At 53.4% G+C, this 16,321-nt stretch overlaps 1 protein-coding gene across 2 annotated transcripts in view; it reads left to right on the top strand.

Annotated features, from left to right (window-relative positions):
• MEI1 (meiotic double-stranded break formation protein 1) overlaps window positions 1-16,321 on the top strand; it is a 90,456-nt gene that overhangs the window by 27,622 nt on the left and 46,513 nt on the right. Inside the window, exons 15-20 of one of the 2 annotated variants that reach the window (XM_076069890.1) lie at window positions 555-699; window positions 4,660-4,771; window positions 8,480-8,540; window positions 9,254-9,366; window positions 12,771-12,936; window positions 13,616-13,775. In XM_076069890.1, the coding sequence (XP_075926005.1) occupies window positions 555-699; window positions 4,660-4,771; window positions 8,480-8,540; window positions 9,254-9,366; window positions 12,771-12,936; window positions 13,616-13,775 (757 nt within the window). Of the gene's footprint in view, window positions 1-554; window positions 700-4,659; window positions 4,772-8,479; window positions 8,541-9,253; window positions 9,367-12,767; window positions 12,937-13,615; window positions 13,776-16,321 lie in introns of both variants that reach the window. The other variant, XM_076069889.1, reaches the window with a different exon arrangement.

Here is a 16,321-nt window from a genome sequence, read left to right as displayed (position 1 = left end):
GTTCATCTGTGGCTTGTGTCGCGACACTTTAAAAAGCAATACCACCCCACCTTAGACATCCGTTCCCCCCACCCCACCAACACCACCATCGTTGTGGCATTGCCACTATAAATAAAGTCTGCACGTCACAAGCCGCCACTTCATGATGTATGTATGTTGAACTTCTTTCGTGCCGTACGTAGCCAACCATGCTCCGTGCATGAGCCAGTGTCCAACTGTATTAAAACCCCTTAAGTATATTAACGTGGAAAAAACATTCTGATTAATAATCATAATAATATAAATGTACTGGTGCTTATTTGGGAAATTGTTGTTCGCCAAAATCTGCCCCCAATTCCCCGTAGCACTCAAGCCCGAATTTCGGGGGATTCTTGCCATGCCCAAGGAGAAGGCTGTGCGTGATGGCGGGCCGCGGCTGGCTAGAGAGCACCAACCACTGCTCCATTGGCAGATTCCACTTGGCTCGGATGCATCTCTCGTCCATCCGTGGGGCTGCCCTTGTACGTAGTGGCTCGGTGTTTCTGTGACCCCTCGTGACCCCCCAATCCCCGCAGGCTGGTGGTGAAGTGTTCCTCGGAGCCTCTGCTTCGGGAGAACCGGTTTGCGCCACCGGGCGGGCGTGGAGACCTCGGCTCCGCGAAGGAGCTGGAGTGGGCGCTCGTCGGCGGCTGCGACTCCACGTGCATCCCCGTCGCCATGGTATAGGGACGGTCCTTTGCTAGTCTATGGGGTGCTGTGTGAGTATATGGGTCTTCTCCAAGTCTATGGTCCACAGTGACATAGTGCGGTTGGCACGGGCCCTGGTGAGAGGAATAAAATGTGGCCCTCCCCTGTACAGTTTTAAACCCCACCCCATTCCTCATAGCCCGGGTGCCTGGAACCCTCCAGCCTGTGGGCCCCCTCGGTGGAGTCACACCACCTGCACACTCGATAGCTACGCCACTGGTAGGGGGCCCCCACCTTCTGTTGAGTGGCAGTTGGACGGTGGTGGGGGGGGAGAGAGTTTATTTTGCGGGTCAAGAGCCAGCACTTGAGAATATCATTATGAAGACCCTGGGATATGAGGACACGCTCTGTACAATACAACGTGGGTATAAGGAAGTGTCTCGATGTCACCGCATCTCACGATGCTTGACAGGTGTGTTTGAGGTGCGCATTGATACGTTTTCTTATGGGAGACGTTTGGAGGGTAGGCATTGGAGTAGGGATGCAATGCGGGGAGGCAAGGGGGAAAGAGGACATAACGGTGAAGGTGACGATGAAGATGGTTCATAGGACTAGGAAGCTGGCAGAAAGGTATCCGGCTAGCTCAGACGAGCTCGCACCGCCGACTTCCTGAGACCCTCGGCTCGAATTCTGGTGTCAGCCGCCTGTGGTTAAACCGGGTGCCGTTTGTCCCGGTGACCAGCGACTGCACAGAAAAAAAAACTCAAAAGTTCGTCAATACCACCGTGGCCTTAAAATATAGAAAATAATATTTAAGAGGTGACGTTTTGGGCAATGGCCCATTCTCATAGCATGTAATAATTTGTTTAGTTGCTTAAAAAATATTTTCTCTGCTATAAAGCAGGGCCATTGACTTAGGGCACTGCTTGTGCACCACAACCAATGCAACAGCTTTAAATAATTTGTAACCATTATATTTTATTTACAGGGTGCTTAAAAACAATGTTAACACTCATGAGAATTTTCAACAATACCACAAGACATGTGCCTCCGGGCTCTGGAGACCACCTGGAGGAGATTCCAGGCACCTGTTGACAATGGTGGCGAACAAGTGGAGACTCTTTGACTTTTTGAAGCGATTAACATACATTTGTTTTCATGTTACAGTGTATTATCCGTTATTTTTCCATTGAAAACGATAGTCCCATGTAAGTGTTAAAAAATATCTTGAAGCACCCTGTAGTTCTGCACGTAATTATGCAATTCAAAGTCTCGCTTTTAACTGTTTTGCTACGAACATTACTCTCCTGAGCAGGGGCAGGTGTTAAAAGTGGTGCCCCCTACTGCGTGTGGACCAGAGGTCACTTGAAGGCATCTCTGGGTTAGCTCTGTGGCATCCGTTTCTGTGGACCATTCTCTTAGCACGGAGGCTTGCACCGCTCTGCGAGAGTTCCTCATCAAATCTTCGTCTCGCGACGTGACGCCGATAGCGCGGTTGGCATAAAATAGCGGGGGGAAAAAGTTCCAAGGAATTATCTTCGTATTCCCCGGCGGGCGGTACATTTTCCGTCCGCTGGAATAAAATCCACCCCACCTCGTTTTTTTCCTTCCGTGGAACGACGGGACGATTGCGATGATGAATCCCTCGGGGCGGCGAGCGGGCATCATCGTTGCGACGAGCTCGAGCGGCCCACGGAATGGATGTCGCGGGCCGCAGCCCGTGATGGACGAGAGGCCGATCCACGTGAAGCAATAATAACGACGTACGGCGCTCGGCCAATTTGCGCAGGAATTATTCACTCGGGCTTTAAAAGCCGCCCATTATGATCGCCGGGCCATTTTGTCTTTTTATGCGCGATGCATGCGGTCCGTCTCGCGTGCCCGCGTGAAGCCGCGCGTGCGCGCGCGTGCGTGTGCACGCTGCATCCAATGTAATGCACACGTGTACACGAACGTGCACAGACGTTTTGTCAGTGCGCTGCTGGATAAGGGCCTCCCCATGCTGTGCAGGACATGGCGGCTCCGAATGTAATTCCGAGCCTGCCCAAACCCCGCCTCCTTGGGAAACCAAGACTGCTTGGCTCGCACCTTTTGCCAACAATGGAGCATTAAGAGCGATCACGACTCGGTGCTCGTGTCTTGGTGGGATTGTCAGATTGCATCATGCGCGTGTCTCGGTGCGCACGTGTGCACGCCGGTGCTCGATTAAGGGGCACGAGGCTTCGGTGCGCGTTCACGTTACGGCCCTGCTGCCCATCCGCTGCTGGATTAGCGTCCCTCCCCACGCCGTGCGGGCTCGACCGGTGAATAATTAACCGTACTGCACCACGCTGGTCAGTGGGCGGGTTGGTGAAGATCGGGAGCCTAGACGTGGTAGCCGAGTATGGCACAGTAAACGGTGGAATTTTTCATCACTGCCCTTCGGCTGCCCACAGCAGCCCATAAGAACCCAGAAATGCGTGTGATCACCCATCTAGGCGCTATCCAGGCTCAACCCTTCTCGACTTCCCAGCTCTCACAGGCGCATTCCTGGTGATTTGGTGAAAGGCGTATCCAGCGGAACGCTCTGTTATGACGCTACGTCGCCATGCTGGCATGGTGGTTGTTTAGTCCTCATCGGCCGTGGTCTATCTCCTGCTATCTGCAGGCATACCCAAGCCGTCGCCATTTCTCGCGATGTTTGGGAATCGAAAGTACATCTGGAGCATTCACACGAGCTGACGTCAGGGGTTATTAATACCGGCGATATATTTTCCCAGTTTAATATGAAGTTTAAGCGCGCAATGAATTAAAAACATTGTCATCTTTATAACGGCCCGGTAATAGTTATATATGCGTTGAAACGCCGCTGATAATACAGATAACGATTTAAAAAAAAATTCTTAATGAAAAATAATGACGGCCAGATTGTAACAGACGTGATAAAATAAATTATCACGTCATCAGGCTCAAGAGGGTCATGTGACTTGGGAATAATATCTGGGGACATTTAAAAACCCGATATTTTTGATTTAAATATCACCCAAACTAAATATCGACTTGGCGGGATATGTCAATAAGTCAAAATATCCCGACGTGGCATACATCAGCTTTGTAATCGCTTCATTTATCACCCGGCACGTGGCCGCTCCCGTAGTAAAATGGACCAATGGGTACTTGCCGAACTCTCGTCATCCAGCGGTGTTTGTTTCTTAAACGGGGAAAGATCCAGAAGGGTGTGGCCTGTTAAACTTGGGCTCCTGGGGTTTACGTGGCATTATGGGTGAGAGCACGCCCGCCCACCGCGCTGGCTGGGTTAATGGGGTAGCGAGACCGCTGGCCATGTAATTAGAAGCAGTGGTGCTATAGTAAGCATCCCCGGTGCATGGGCTAGCATGCTGTTGGGTCGGTGAGCATGTAGGTGGACTAGTGAGCACCGTTTGTAGTCTGAATAGCGCAGCACCGGGATAGTGGACACCCGTGTGGGTTAGTGAGCGTGTCGATGGGTTTCGTGGGCTCTCCCTTTGGCTGGTTAGCATGCCAGTGGGTTAGTGTGCAACCCAGTGATCCAGTGTAAACATGGTGGGGGGGGGGGGGGATCTGGTGAGCACGCTCGTGGGTTACTGGGCACACGCCGGTGGGCCAGCGGACACGCCGATGGGAAAATGGTCAACCCTGCGGTCCAATGAGGACTCGGTGGGGGATCTTGTGAGCATGCCGGCGGGTGAGTGGACACACCTGGTGGACTAGGGGGCACGCCAGCAGGCAGACGCACGTTGACGCAGCACTTTGCTCATGCCGCAGTGTCTTCCGGTTCCATCCCGCTTGTCTCCGTGGCTCGTGCCAGGCCGGCGTTGTTGCCAAGCGTTGTGCGACCTGGCACGGCGTCGCAGAGGGGGCGGGTGCGTGGCCGAGTGGGGGGCAGTGATGGTGGTTTATGTTACTTTATTTAATAATTTTCATTTTATGTATGTCTAAAAATGTTTTTTCTCTGTGCCCTTGGCTCGCGCACAGAGGATGTATGACGCGTGTCCGTCGAAGCCACTGGCGCTCGCCCTGTTCACGTGCCTCGATGAGCAACACCAGCTGTGTCCTTCTGCCATGCGCTACTTCTCTGCCAAGCTGGGTACGTATGCCACCCTCACCCCTTTGTCGCATCATCACAATTACACGTGCCATCCCCTCCATCGCCCCAATCGCCCGTGCCATCCCCTCCATCGCTCCAATCACCCGTGCCATCCCCTCCATATTCCCAATCACCCGTGCCATCCCTCCATCGCCCCAATCACCCGTGCCATCCCATCCATCGCCCCAATTACTCGTACCATCCTCTCCATAGCCCCAATCACCCGTGCCATCCCCTCCATAGCCCCAATCACCCGTGCCATCCCCTCTATAGCCCCAATCACCCGTGCCATCCCCTCCATCGCCCCAATCACCCGCGCTATCTCAGGACCGGTGCCGATTGCGGCACCCGGATTTTACACAGTCTCGTGTAAAAAGGTGGAAGGTAAAGGCGCAGCCCTGCAAGTGCTAGCTCGCACCGATGCTCCAGGAAGGGCCTCCAATAGATGGAGCTCTGGAGAGTTCCTCCAGAGCAGTGGTTCCTTATGTCTATGGACCCGTGGACTGTCAACAGCAGATCACCATGCAACCATGACATATTTTTCCAACATTAAAATACCTCCTAACCAAAGCATCTGCAACAGTTCTGCAGACAGCTTCCCATGGACTTGCAGATCAGCAGTGGTATGCAGACCACAGGATGGGAACCACTGCTCTAGAGGGTATTTTGCCCGCTCTTTCACGCTGGCCACACATCTTCGAAGAGGTGGGGATTCCCACACTTTACCCACACGTGACCTACCGGTCACAGACTGACTCTGGTGTAGTCGCTTGTAATGCTGGACGGATAGAGGCAGCGGGGGGGCGGGCGGACGGCGGAGTGGGATGGGTTATTTAATAAACTTGCATCATCGTTGTTAACCGCCGCGCCCGTAGATGGATTCAAATCGGCGACCCGTTGATTGCGAGTCGAACGAGCTGCTGACCATTACAGCACGGCAATCTTACGTAACCCCCCTCTCCCACCCAACTGCGTAACTTAACGTAACGTGCGCAGGGTGTGAGACGATTCGCAGCAACTAAAGAGCGCCCAGTGGCTGTGACCAGGTGAGTTTGTTTGCTACGTCCGGACTCAACTGAAGGCGTAAGATAGCGACGCAAAATGGCAGAAAAATTATTCTCAAGGGTTTCCAAATTTGAGTTTTAAAGCAAAAGAAGATGCCCCCAGCATTCCGTCTTCAACTTAAGCACACAACAAATCCACACCTATGGGAAAATAAGATTTGTTTTTCTAACTCAAGTGCACCCCACACTCCCTTTACACGGTGCGTGCCGTACAGATTGCTTTCGCTTCTCTCCTCCAAAGACCCTTTTTTTCCCACTGGCATATCTGACCTGTGCCTGGTTTTCCACGAACCATTTTGCGTTTAGGCCACCACACGCACTACTGCAGGTCACAACCCTCCTCCATCCCTCGCTCTGCGCCACTCTGCAATTCCCTCCCCGCCGTCTTCTTTTCCACCTCCCCGCCCCCCCAAGCTCTTGACAACCTTCGCTAAAAACCACGAGCAATGTATTCACTCTCACGTATTACAACCTTCAAAGAGTAACACCGTTTCTTGCTGGCCGCTTGGCATTTTTGGCCTTTTGGGCCTAGTAGGATCACAGACTCTCGGCGCCTGTGATTTTACAGAATGGATGACTCGGGGATCGATGCGTGGAGTGGCCCCTGCACCCTCCCTGCGTAGCGACCCCCCCCCCGCCCGCCCCGCCTCGTCCCGTGGGTAGCTTCTCGACTCGTCCGGCTGTCATGACTCCTGGTCGCGCAGCGGCTTAGCAGGGTGGTTTTATCATCGCGATGTATCTCGATAAGAAAGTGAACGCTCGGCGGTTTCACGCACATGACGTCGGGGCTGGCTTACGTGCCACTGCCTCTGCGTTTGTCGTGCAAGCCCCCCGCCCCGTACACCGCACCTCTCCCCCTCCGCCCAATTGCCCCCCACCACAGGGCGAGTGGTGAGTGGGTGGTGAGCCTCCACACATCACTGCTGAGAGCGGCACCGCGCCTGGTTCACATTCATATCAGATCTTCATATCAAAATATGAATATCCCCATGATCCTATGGGAAGGGGGAATTTCACCCACTGGTGCAGGGCTGCCTATGGAGCTGAGTGCCACCCATCCCCCGGCACTCACGATCTTTCGGCTTTTTACTCTTATGTACATACTTATATAAGATTTATAATGAATTACATAATTGTTCTCACGTAAAGAATGAATACATAATCATGACCTCCTCCCACCCATCCCCCCCCCCCTCCTTCATTATGTAACATATGCGACAAAAATTCCTTTGGCTCACGACTGCCAAAGAGATAACAGAGATGAGTGTTATTGCAGAGCTTTTTTGACTCTGAATACAAATCGCACAGACGAAATACAACAATACAATGTGGATTTATGTGTCGTTTAAATGCGACCGCATATCGAAACATTGTACTGGAACGGTGGGCGTATTTGTTTTATAGAGAGGCAGCGAGCAATAGGCAGAGGAGCAGATAAAGGCGTTGAACAGGGGGCAGGGAGTCTACAGCACGTGTGGCTGGGGAAGGGGCAGGGAGTCTACAGCACGTGTGGCTGGGGAAGGGGCAGGGAGTCTACAGCACGTGTGGCTGGGGAAGGGGCAGGGAGTCTACAGCACGTGTGGCTGGGGAAGGGGCAGGGAGTCTACAGCACGTGTGGCTGGGGAAGGGGCAGGGAGTCTACAGCACGTGTGGCTGGGGAAGGGAGTTTCGGACTGTGGCGGGCAGCAAATGGGAACCAGCGACCTCCCACACATGAGAGGAGAGGTAGGAGCGTGTGTGGAGGGGAGTGGAGTGAGATGATAGGGGAGAGGTAGGAGAGTGTGTGGAGGGGAGTGGAGTGAGATGATAGGGGAGAGGTAGGAGAGTGTGTGGAGGGGAGCAGAGTGAGATGATAGGGGAGAGGTAGAAGGGTGCATGGTGGTGAGGAGAGTGAGATGAGAGGGGAGAGGTAGGAGAGTGCGTGGAGGGGAGTGGAGTGAGATGATAGGGGAGAGGTAGGAGAGTGTGTGGAGGGGAGTGGAGTGAGATGATAGGGGAGAGGTAGGAGAGTGCGTGGAGGGGAGCAGAGTGAGATGATAGGGGAGAGGTAGGAGAGTGCGTGGAGGGGAGTGGAGTGAGATGATAGGGGGGAGAGGTAGGAGAGTGCGTGGAGGGGAGCAGAGTGAGATGATAGGGGAGAGGTTGGAGGGTGCATGGTGGGGAGGAGAGTGAGATGAGAGGGGAGAGGTAGGAGAGTGCGTGGAGGGGAGTGGATTGAGATGATAGGGGAGAGGTAGGAGAGTGTGTGGAGGGGAGCAGAGTGAGATGAGAGGGGAGAGGTAGGAGAGTGCGTGGAGGGGAGCAGAGTGAGATGAGAGGGGAGAGGTAGGAGAGCGTGCAGGGGGGAGTGGAGTGAGATGAGAAAGGAGAGGCTGACAAGGAGCGAGTCCGTGGAGGATCTTGAAGACTGAGTGCAATCTCGAAATTGATGAGGGGGATTGGATTTGGAGCGATGGGAATGTTGGGCAACGTGCTCTGGCCTGCTTACAGTGAGCGCGAGGAGTCTGGCGGCGGTGTTTTGAATCTTGCATGTAGCCGACACGAGTGGCTTTGGGCCCCGGCGGGGATTACCACAGAGATAGCGGGCGCCTCAATGAGTGTCCACGCTGCTGATCGCCGCCTCCTGTGCTGTCGTACTCCGCAGCGAGCAGCGGGTTCATCAGGGCCACGCTGGAGGTGAAGGCTGCCTTCTGCCGAGGTCCAAGGTAAACATCAGCTGTCCCTGTCAGCAGGCAGGGTCGGTGCCGGGGGTCAGGGGTCGCGTCTTGAGGAGCAGACGTGACTTGTTTCTTTAAAGTTAAATGTAACGCAAAAAAATCACACGGTGCTTATCTTGTCCATGTAACCCCGTAAGCTGTTGTGTCCGAATTTGGCTGTGCTGTGGAATCATCGTACACACCAGTGGGGTGTTCGAGCAGCAGGATACCACTGTGCTGCTTAGGGTGAGCCCTGCATACATTTAGTTTTTAGCTTGAGTTGGATTGTGGGAGTTTCCCATTGAGCTGAGTGGCCCAAACATCACTTGCTCTTTTCCGTGTGTATTTTCGCTGATGTCGTCATCAGCCGCACGTAGTCTTCTCTTGGGCCCCTCGTGTCGAAACATTTAATTGGTGCCGTAATAAACATTTTTATTACCCAATCAAAAATTGCAATTATATCCACATCTCCAGTAAAGCCTCGCACAATCTCGAGGCCCATTCAGGACTGCTCAGCATTCAGATGTTCGTGGCTGATTTTCATTGAGCCCGCGTCGACTCCTGAGCAAACCGTGCGGAGATGAGTGCGCGATTGGCACTACCGCGGGCGGATGAGCGGCAGCGGTGCCGGCGCGCGCCTCATCCTGTCTCAGCCGCACAGGCGATCCAGCGACAACCGCCTGGCCCGCCGTGTGTGCGTGTGTGTGTGTGGCGTCGCGCAGGGACGACACCTTGAACCAGGCCTGCTCCAGGTTCCTGCTACGGACGTGCCTGAGCCTCGGCCTGCTGGCCAACGAAGCCTCTCCACCGCCACTGCCGCAAGCACCGCTGGCCGGTAAGCGCCGCCCTGCGCCGTCGGGGGTTTTGCGTCGCAAGACCCAGCGTCTGTTGGGATCTCCTGCGGAGCAGCGCACTTGAGAGAGCGGCCCGCTGAAGCCGATGTCACAGAGCTACATCTGAGAACCCTCCCGAGTGACCTTTCCACGCAGTAGAGGGCGACCCTGTAGGGGGCGGACCTGTTCCTCAACCTCCGCACTGCCACATGAGAGAGTAACGTTCTCCCCATAATGACCATCGAGTCTGCATTTTATTTAAATTTAGCCGTACGCACGCCCTCCGCCGGTCGATTGTAACGTCTTCAGCTAAAACGCGCGACGGCGCTCGCCAGTGACAAGTCAGGCACCGGGGCCGGTTGAACGGCAAATCACTGACGCTCCGACGTGCTTAAGGAGTGCGCGTGCGACTGTCAAAAACCGTACTCGTAGGAAGCGGCCATTAAGACAAGCAGCGCCTGTTCGACGACGGACGGGGCTTGTTAAAATTCCACGGGAATTCCCCCGGCGCGCATTTTTTTTTTTTACGATGACGACGAGGCTCAGCGCGAGTAACACCAATCATCCCGTAATTTGAGCGGGCAGCAGACGCGTGCCACGGGGCTGATCCTCTGGGAGAGGAGGAGGATAGAGGGAGGGGCGGGTTTTTCTCAGCAGCGTCTGCGCGCGTGCGAACGTGCGCTTGCGCATTGCCCGCATCGCACGGGGAGAAATCCCGTCCCGAGCGGAGGCGTCCCGGCCTCTTTGCCGCCAGCGATCGAGTCACTCCGTGACGAGCTTTTGCGGATATCGTGTTGATTTGCAAACAATATTATTTCTGGTTTTACTTTACTACGAATCAAGTGGCCGGTTTCAGTTCCCCACCCCCCGGAGCAGCGTTATTGTTAACGTTGCCCAATCGACGGTAAAAATAATATGACGAGCTACCTACGGCCGAACCACGCGGTCTTGTCCCTTCCCGGAAGCTAAGCAGAGTTGAGCCTGGATATCGCTTGGACGTGGACGATCACCACGCACAGGCAGGTTGCCAGAATCAGAATCTGAATATTTATTTATACTGGAGGAATCCGATAAGCTATAAAGCTCTATTCCCATGTCGTCCAGTAGGGGCAGCTCTGAACGGTACAACAACAAACAATACAAAACGCTATATTGAGTGCAAAGTATATCTTACCAGGTGAAGCGCACGGAGCAATTAGCTCCTTTTTCAGAAGCGAACTGGCCACAAATGATAGCTCAACGAAGCGGCGTATCACTTTGTGGTCTTAATGATGATGTGCTTAGCGCGTGGAAATATATAGCAGCAAAATAATCTAAATTATCTAGATGCATATTCTTGGTTCTTTTGATAAAGTCACGTAGGAGGGAAACAATTAAATAATAAAAATATAAAACAATAAAATTCTCACGACGTTTCGACTGCAACACAAGCAATCATCATCAGGTGTGAAAACCACAACAAGAAAATTTGAAAAAAGTGGCGTTTTCTTTTTAACGTTAGCATCACGGATAGCGATTTGACAGTTTGTTCAGATGGTCGAGTCCACCTATGTTCGGAAAAGAGGAGGGGGGAGACGAAAAATAATGGATATATACGGGCGTCAGGCGTCAGGATCGAACCCGCAACCTCCATTCCAGTCGGCTGTGGGGTTACATCGTGGGCAGAAGAGGGCAGTGTAACAAACTCCACTGTTGCACTGTAACTTGTATCCTCTGAATGTCTGTGCTTCCCCCCCCACCTCCACCAACCCTCGCTGACAAGAGTAGAGAACACTGTGGTCAAAGAACGCCCACCCCCCCGCACCCACGACCCGCACGTCGTGGGTGCGGGGGGGTGGGCATCTTTTTTTCTGTAGATTTTTCCTCCCAGTTGCGCTGTTGCGCTCATGCCCAATGGCTTCAACACCTTGAGATTAATGCATTTCCCATTTGGAACGATTACCGGCAGCAGTGTATCGCGAAACAAGATGTTGAAGTCGTTTCAGGAGGCCGACTGATTGACACGAGGCGCATACCTTTTGTGTGCTCTGCAGAGTGTGTTCGTCGTACGGCAGCGAGACCAAACTTACCCGGGTGCTCCTACAGCTCGAATATTGCCCATTTCAGTGGGCAATAACACATTCAGTGCGCTGCGTGTTTCATGCAATCATTGGGTGAGCTGGCTCAGCCCGTCAACTCGCTGAGCTCGAGAAGCCGGTGGAAACGACGGGCGGCTAAAACCCGAAATTGAACCCAGGAGCTCGGTGGCGCGGGCTCAACACCTCTGACCCCACCCCCCCTCTGCTGAGCCACCCCGCTTCCTCAGATGTTGCATTTTTAATAGCCTTTGAATAGTTTATTCACAATGAAAGTGGGTTTGAGAACGCACTTTCAAATGCAGCGCTGCTAATTAACACAATTTGTAAAAGGAAATGTGTATAAATTGGATAATTGAATTCTGAATGTTTTTTTAATCGGATAAAGCCGATGAGATATACGGCTCGGCGGCAAGGACGCTGGAGAACTTGACTCACAATGAGAAGGTAAAAAGGTCAAGTTCGGTGTGACGGTGACTCAACTACCAGTCGAGGTGGACTAAGCCCAATTTCCCTTCAATTAGCACGTTTAGCTACTTACGATGCAACAGAAGTTCAGCATACACATGTAGACCCTTCTTCCATTCCCTTGGCGTTTTAGACCGTTGAGGACATGTCTGTTTCCTTCTCCGACATCTATTGGCAATGGCCTCTCCTTATTCTGTCTTCCGTTGCTGCGTCTTTCAACTGAGGCGGCTTCTATGCCATCCAGCGGTTGATGTTTGATGTCCGGTCGGATCGTGATCTTCCTCTTCCCCAAGCTCCTTTGAGTGCTCCCTCCCATCATCCTTGTGGGGTGATTTGAATTGCCTACCACTTTGTAGGGAGTCAACAACTGCCCAACCCACGGAAACCGCCCTCGCCTGCGTTTGTTCGCATGTGTGTGTGTGTCTGTTAGGGGGAGCGGTGGTGTAGCGGTTAGCGCGCTGCGCTGCAAACCTGGCGACCCGAGTTCGATTCCCGCTCACGGCCAACATCAGTGACGATTATCTGAACCGGTCCTGGGCCTCCCCTAGGTCGAATCAGCCTCAAATGAGTACCTGGTGCGGTGTGTAAACATCGCCACTGGGGAGACAAAGGCGGCCTTCATAGGCTCCCGCTAACAGCACTTGCCCCAACAGTTTGCTAAGGCTATACGGGGGATCTTTGTCATTTGTTTGTTTGGGGAACGGCAGTTGCTGCGGTTAGTGCACTGCTCTACGAGCCTGACACCCCGAGTTCGATTCCCGGTCGCGGCTAACATCAGTGGAAAAATATCTAAACCGGTGCTGGGCCTCTGCTAGGTCGACTCGCCCTCAATGTGACTATACGGGGGATCGTTGTCTTAGCAGACGGAGGGGAGGTGGTGGACGCGTTGGCCCACGGACTCCTGGACGTGGCGCCCACCCCCCGCGACTGCCTGCTGCTCCTGCGGGAGCCGCGCGCCGACCTGACACTACGCCCGGCCCAGCTTGCCGCGATGGCCGTCCTCCTCACCGCGCTGGCATACGCCGATCGGTATTGCCCCCCCCCCACCCCCACCCACTCCATCTCCCCCCACCGTGGTCCACCATGTGGGGCAGGGGTGGGGGGAGATAGGAGCAATCGTCCTCTCTTGAGACCCACGAAAGTTGGTATTTTATAGACATTTACAAGAAATAATATTTGGAATTGTTCATTATTGATGTAGCCCGCCCACTTTGGGAAGTTTCTAGATCCACGTCGGGCCGTGTGTGACACTAGCACGTAGCAGCAGGGTTCATCCACGGTCGCAGTTTGAGGGAGGGTTTCAAGGTCCTCCACGGACTCACTTCTGCCCACCACCACCCTCTCATCTCGCTCTGCTCCCCTCCATGCACTCTCCCACCTCTTTCGTAACCCTAACCCCACCTATATAGGAGTATAATGACCTTGGCTTGGGGGTGTAGTGGACAGTCATATTGCCGAAATAGAATTTCTATCTCGAGGATCAAATCATATGACATTCTGTAGGGACGGAATACTATCTCACGCTGGCCACAATCACTCGCTCAATCACTCGCTCGCTTATTCGCTCGCTCACCTGAAGTTTCAAACTTTTAACGTTTTCCCCTGACACCACCGTTGGGAACGAGACGTTCCATCATTTCGTTTTGTAAAAAATATATATTTTGTAAACAAATAATAATTGCCGTGCGTGTGTTTCCGCCGTTCTCAGGCTGGCGCGTGAGCAGGAGGTGAGCGAGGCCCTGCTGAATTTCCTCCACCACCTGGGCGAGGGGCCTCCGGTGATGCCCGCGTCGCTGCACCTTGCGCTGGTGCGCTTGGCGCTGTGCCTCCTCGCCCTGTGCCAGCGCGGAGAGCCGTGCCTGCCTGCGGTAACAAGCCCCCCCCCCCCACCACCACTCCTACTTCTCCCACCACCCTCCCACAGCCTCCCCCACCCCTTACACCCCCCCTCCACCCTCCCGGCTCTCGTCCGCACGCCGGTTTCGCTGGCCCTGCCTGTGAGGCCCCATGTCGACGTTTGGCTGGTTCTTCGTTTCTGCGGTCAGTATTACGGTTATTAATCAATTCCCGCTACCGCGTGGTAATTTGTGTGCCGAATTACCGGAGCGTGCCATCTGCTTGTGAAGTGGACCTTGAAGACCCTCCGACGTCATTCTCCAGAGTGTGGGTGGATGGGTGGGGGGGCGGTTACTGCCTTGCGCTGGTGCCATTGAACGCCACCACCAAATTTAAATTGACAATTAAAACTCGATTAAATGTTTTAGATAGTACGCGGCACTCGAAGGGACGATTGGCCCGTGGTCAAAAATAATAACAACGGAGTGGTGGCCAAGGAGTAGAACGCGTCCAAGTGTACGTCCGCCGATTTTGAGACGTGGCGGTAGCTTTGGGAGGCCTTCATCCGGCAGTGGATTGACCATTGTCTGATGACGACGACGAGGTAGCCTTAACACATGCTTTCATCTTTGACTGCCAGCCCGCATTGAACACCGCATTGAAGTACACACAACAAGCTCCCCTACGACCAGCACGACACGGCGACGCCGTCATCCAGCAGTGGATTGACGCGGGGGGCGGCCTCTGCGAATGAATGTGGCGTTAGGTTTCCTTTGCGAGAGAGCTAAATGTGGTCCGACGTGCGCCCGTCACCTGCCCGATAAAGTGAGAGGCGTTAAACGGTGAGAGGCGTTCGGCAGCGACGGCAGCGCGTGCCTTCACTGCGCCGCTCCGTGTCAAGTCGCGACACATCCCCGGGGCTCCACGGCGTCGCCTCGCGGGCGGTGATCCCGCTTGTGTCGTCGCTCGGTGAGAATCCCGACCCCCCCCCCACCCGCCCCCCGCTCTGCCCCTTCCTCCACCCGCACGCTGGCCGTCCCCTTCACCCCCTACCCCCCCCTAGATCCCAGCCAAAGCGTCCTTCCGTGCGGCGAACTCGCGCTTCAGAATGAGACTCTTTATGAAGATTGTGGGAGGAATCCGATGAGCTATGAAGCTATTTTTCACAGACGTCCTGTGGGGGCACGGGGGGGGGTCAAGCGAGTTGCATCAATGAACGATACTCGAGAAAAAACAACAATATAAGGGCAAGGAAGCGAAAAAATAAAGAGTTTGCTTAAAATAAAATTAATATAAATAAAGTGGTAAAGCACAAATAGCACAGGTAAATAAATTCCTGCCAATTTGTCAGCACCAAAATGCACGCTTGGGCAAGACGGAGCAATGAGCCATCCTTTTCCACGAAAGCCTACGTTGTTAAACTGATGCTACCTCGGTCTTCGCAGCTGTGCTATTGCACAGCTCTCGGATGCGCGTTGATAGTTTTTTGCACCGCTTTGCGTTGTTGTTGTTCGGCACGACGTCCGACGTTTTGTACCATGTGCCGGCGGCTTTTTCAGGGAACTAAATGGAGCGGCTCACATTCTCTCCCCCGACTTTCAGGGAGCTGCTGCGTGCCAGTTTCCGGAAGATGACTCTGTCTTTTTAAGTAGGGTCCTGCATCAAGAGGTTTGGCCAATTCCTTTTTGTAATGTAAATATTGAAGCATTGTTATCATTGTTTATTACACTTGCTCACCCACGAGTCTCGAGACTGTTTCAGGAGGGTCTTGCCAAGTTTTCGCAGTCGGGGTGGGGCAATGTTGTTACACGTAATCCTAACGGGAAAAAAAAACACATGGTACAACCCAAATCCCCCCCCATCCCCCCTCCCCCCCCTGAAAGATAATGAGACATCCCATCCAAGGTGGAGCGACACAGAGGGGGGGAGCAGGGAGGGGTGCACCTCCTTTACAACTCCCAAGAGCCGCTGTTGCTGCGGTGTTGCCAGGCAAATGGTAGCGGTGCAGCGATGGGTTGAGTGTGTGTGGAGCTCTGGGTCATATTTCACCATTTGCGTGGCTGTTTGCCGGGTTCTTAAGTTTCCTCCCACGTGAATTAGAAGTCTCAGTAAAATAAAATTGGCTCAAAACCTCAATGCAAGACCCACCTGCAAAAGCGCCTTGAGAATTGCTGAGGCTTTCCTGGGTAAATACGACACATGGCTGAAAGAAAGAAAAACTATGTAACTGGTATTCGCCAAACATTCCAATGTTGAAGACTCAAGCTGCTCATTACGCAATTGGGATTTCATTTTATAACATCGCCCGCCTCCCACTGCGAACATCTGGCAGGACCCTCCTTAAAAAGAGTCTTGAAACTCAGGAAGGCTCTCCAGGATTAATAAATCACATCATACATTTTAAATGAATTGGCTGAATATTGCACTTTTTTATCCCTCTATACAAGTAGCCTTGAGGCCCGGCAAACCTGTCCCAGATTAATAAAAATGACATTAGCTATGCAATTGACCAGCAAGGGCGATCCCTTGCTGACGGTGACATCATCATGGCAGGGCTTGGAACTCGGGGTGGGGGGAG

This window comes from Petromyzon marinus, chromosome 26, assembly GCF_048934315.1.
Source record: "Petromyzon marinus isolate PM22_M1 ecotype Great Lakes invasive population chromosome 26, UKy_Petmar_22M1.pri1.0, whole genome shotgun sequence".
In the NCBI taxonomy this organism is placed as follows: domain Eukaryota; kingdom Metazoa; phylum Chordata; class Hyperoartia; order Petromyzontiformes; family Petromyzontidae; genus Petromyzon; species Petromyzon marinus.
The sequence above is the reverse complement of the archived record's forward strand: the minus strand, read 5'-3'. Positions and strand labels throughout refer to the sequence as shown.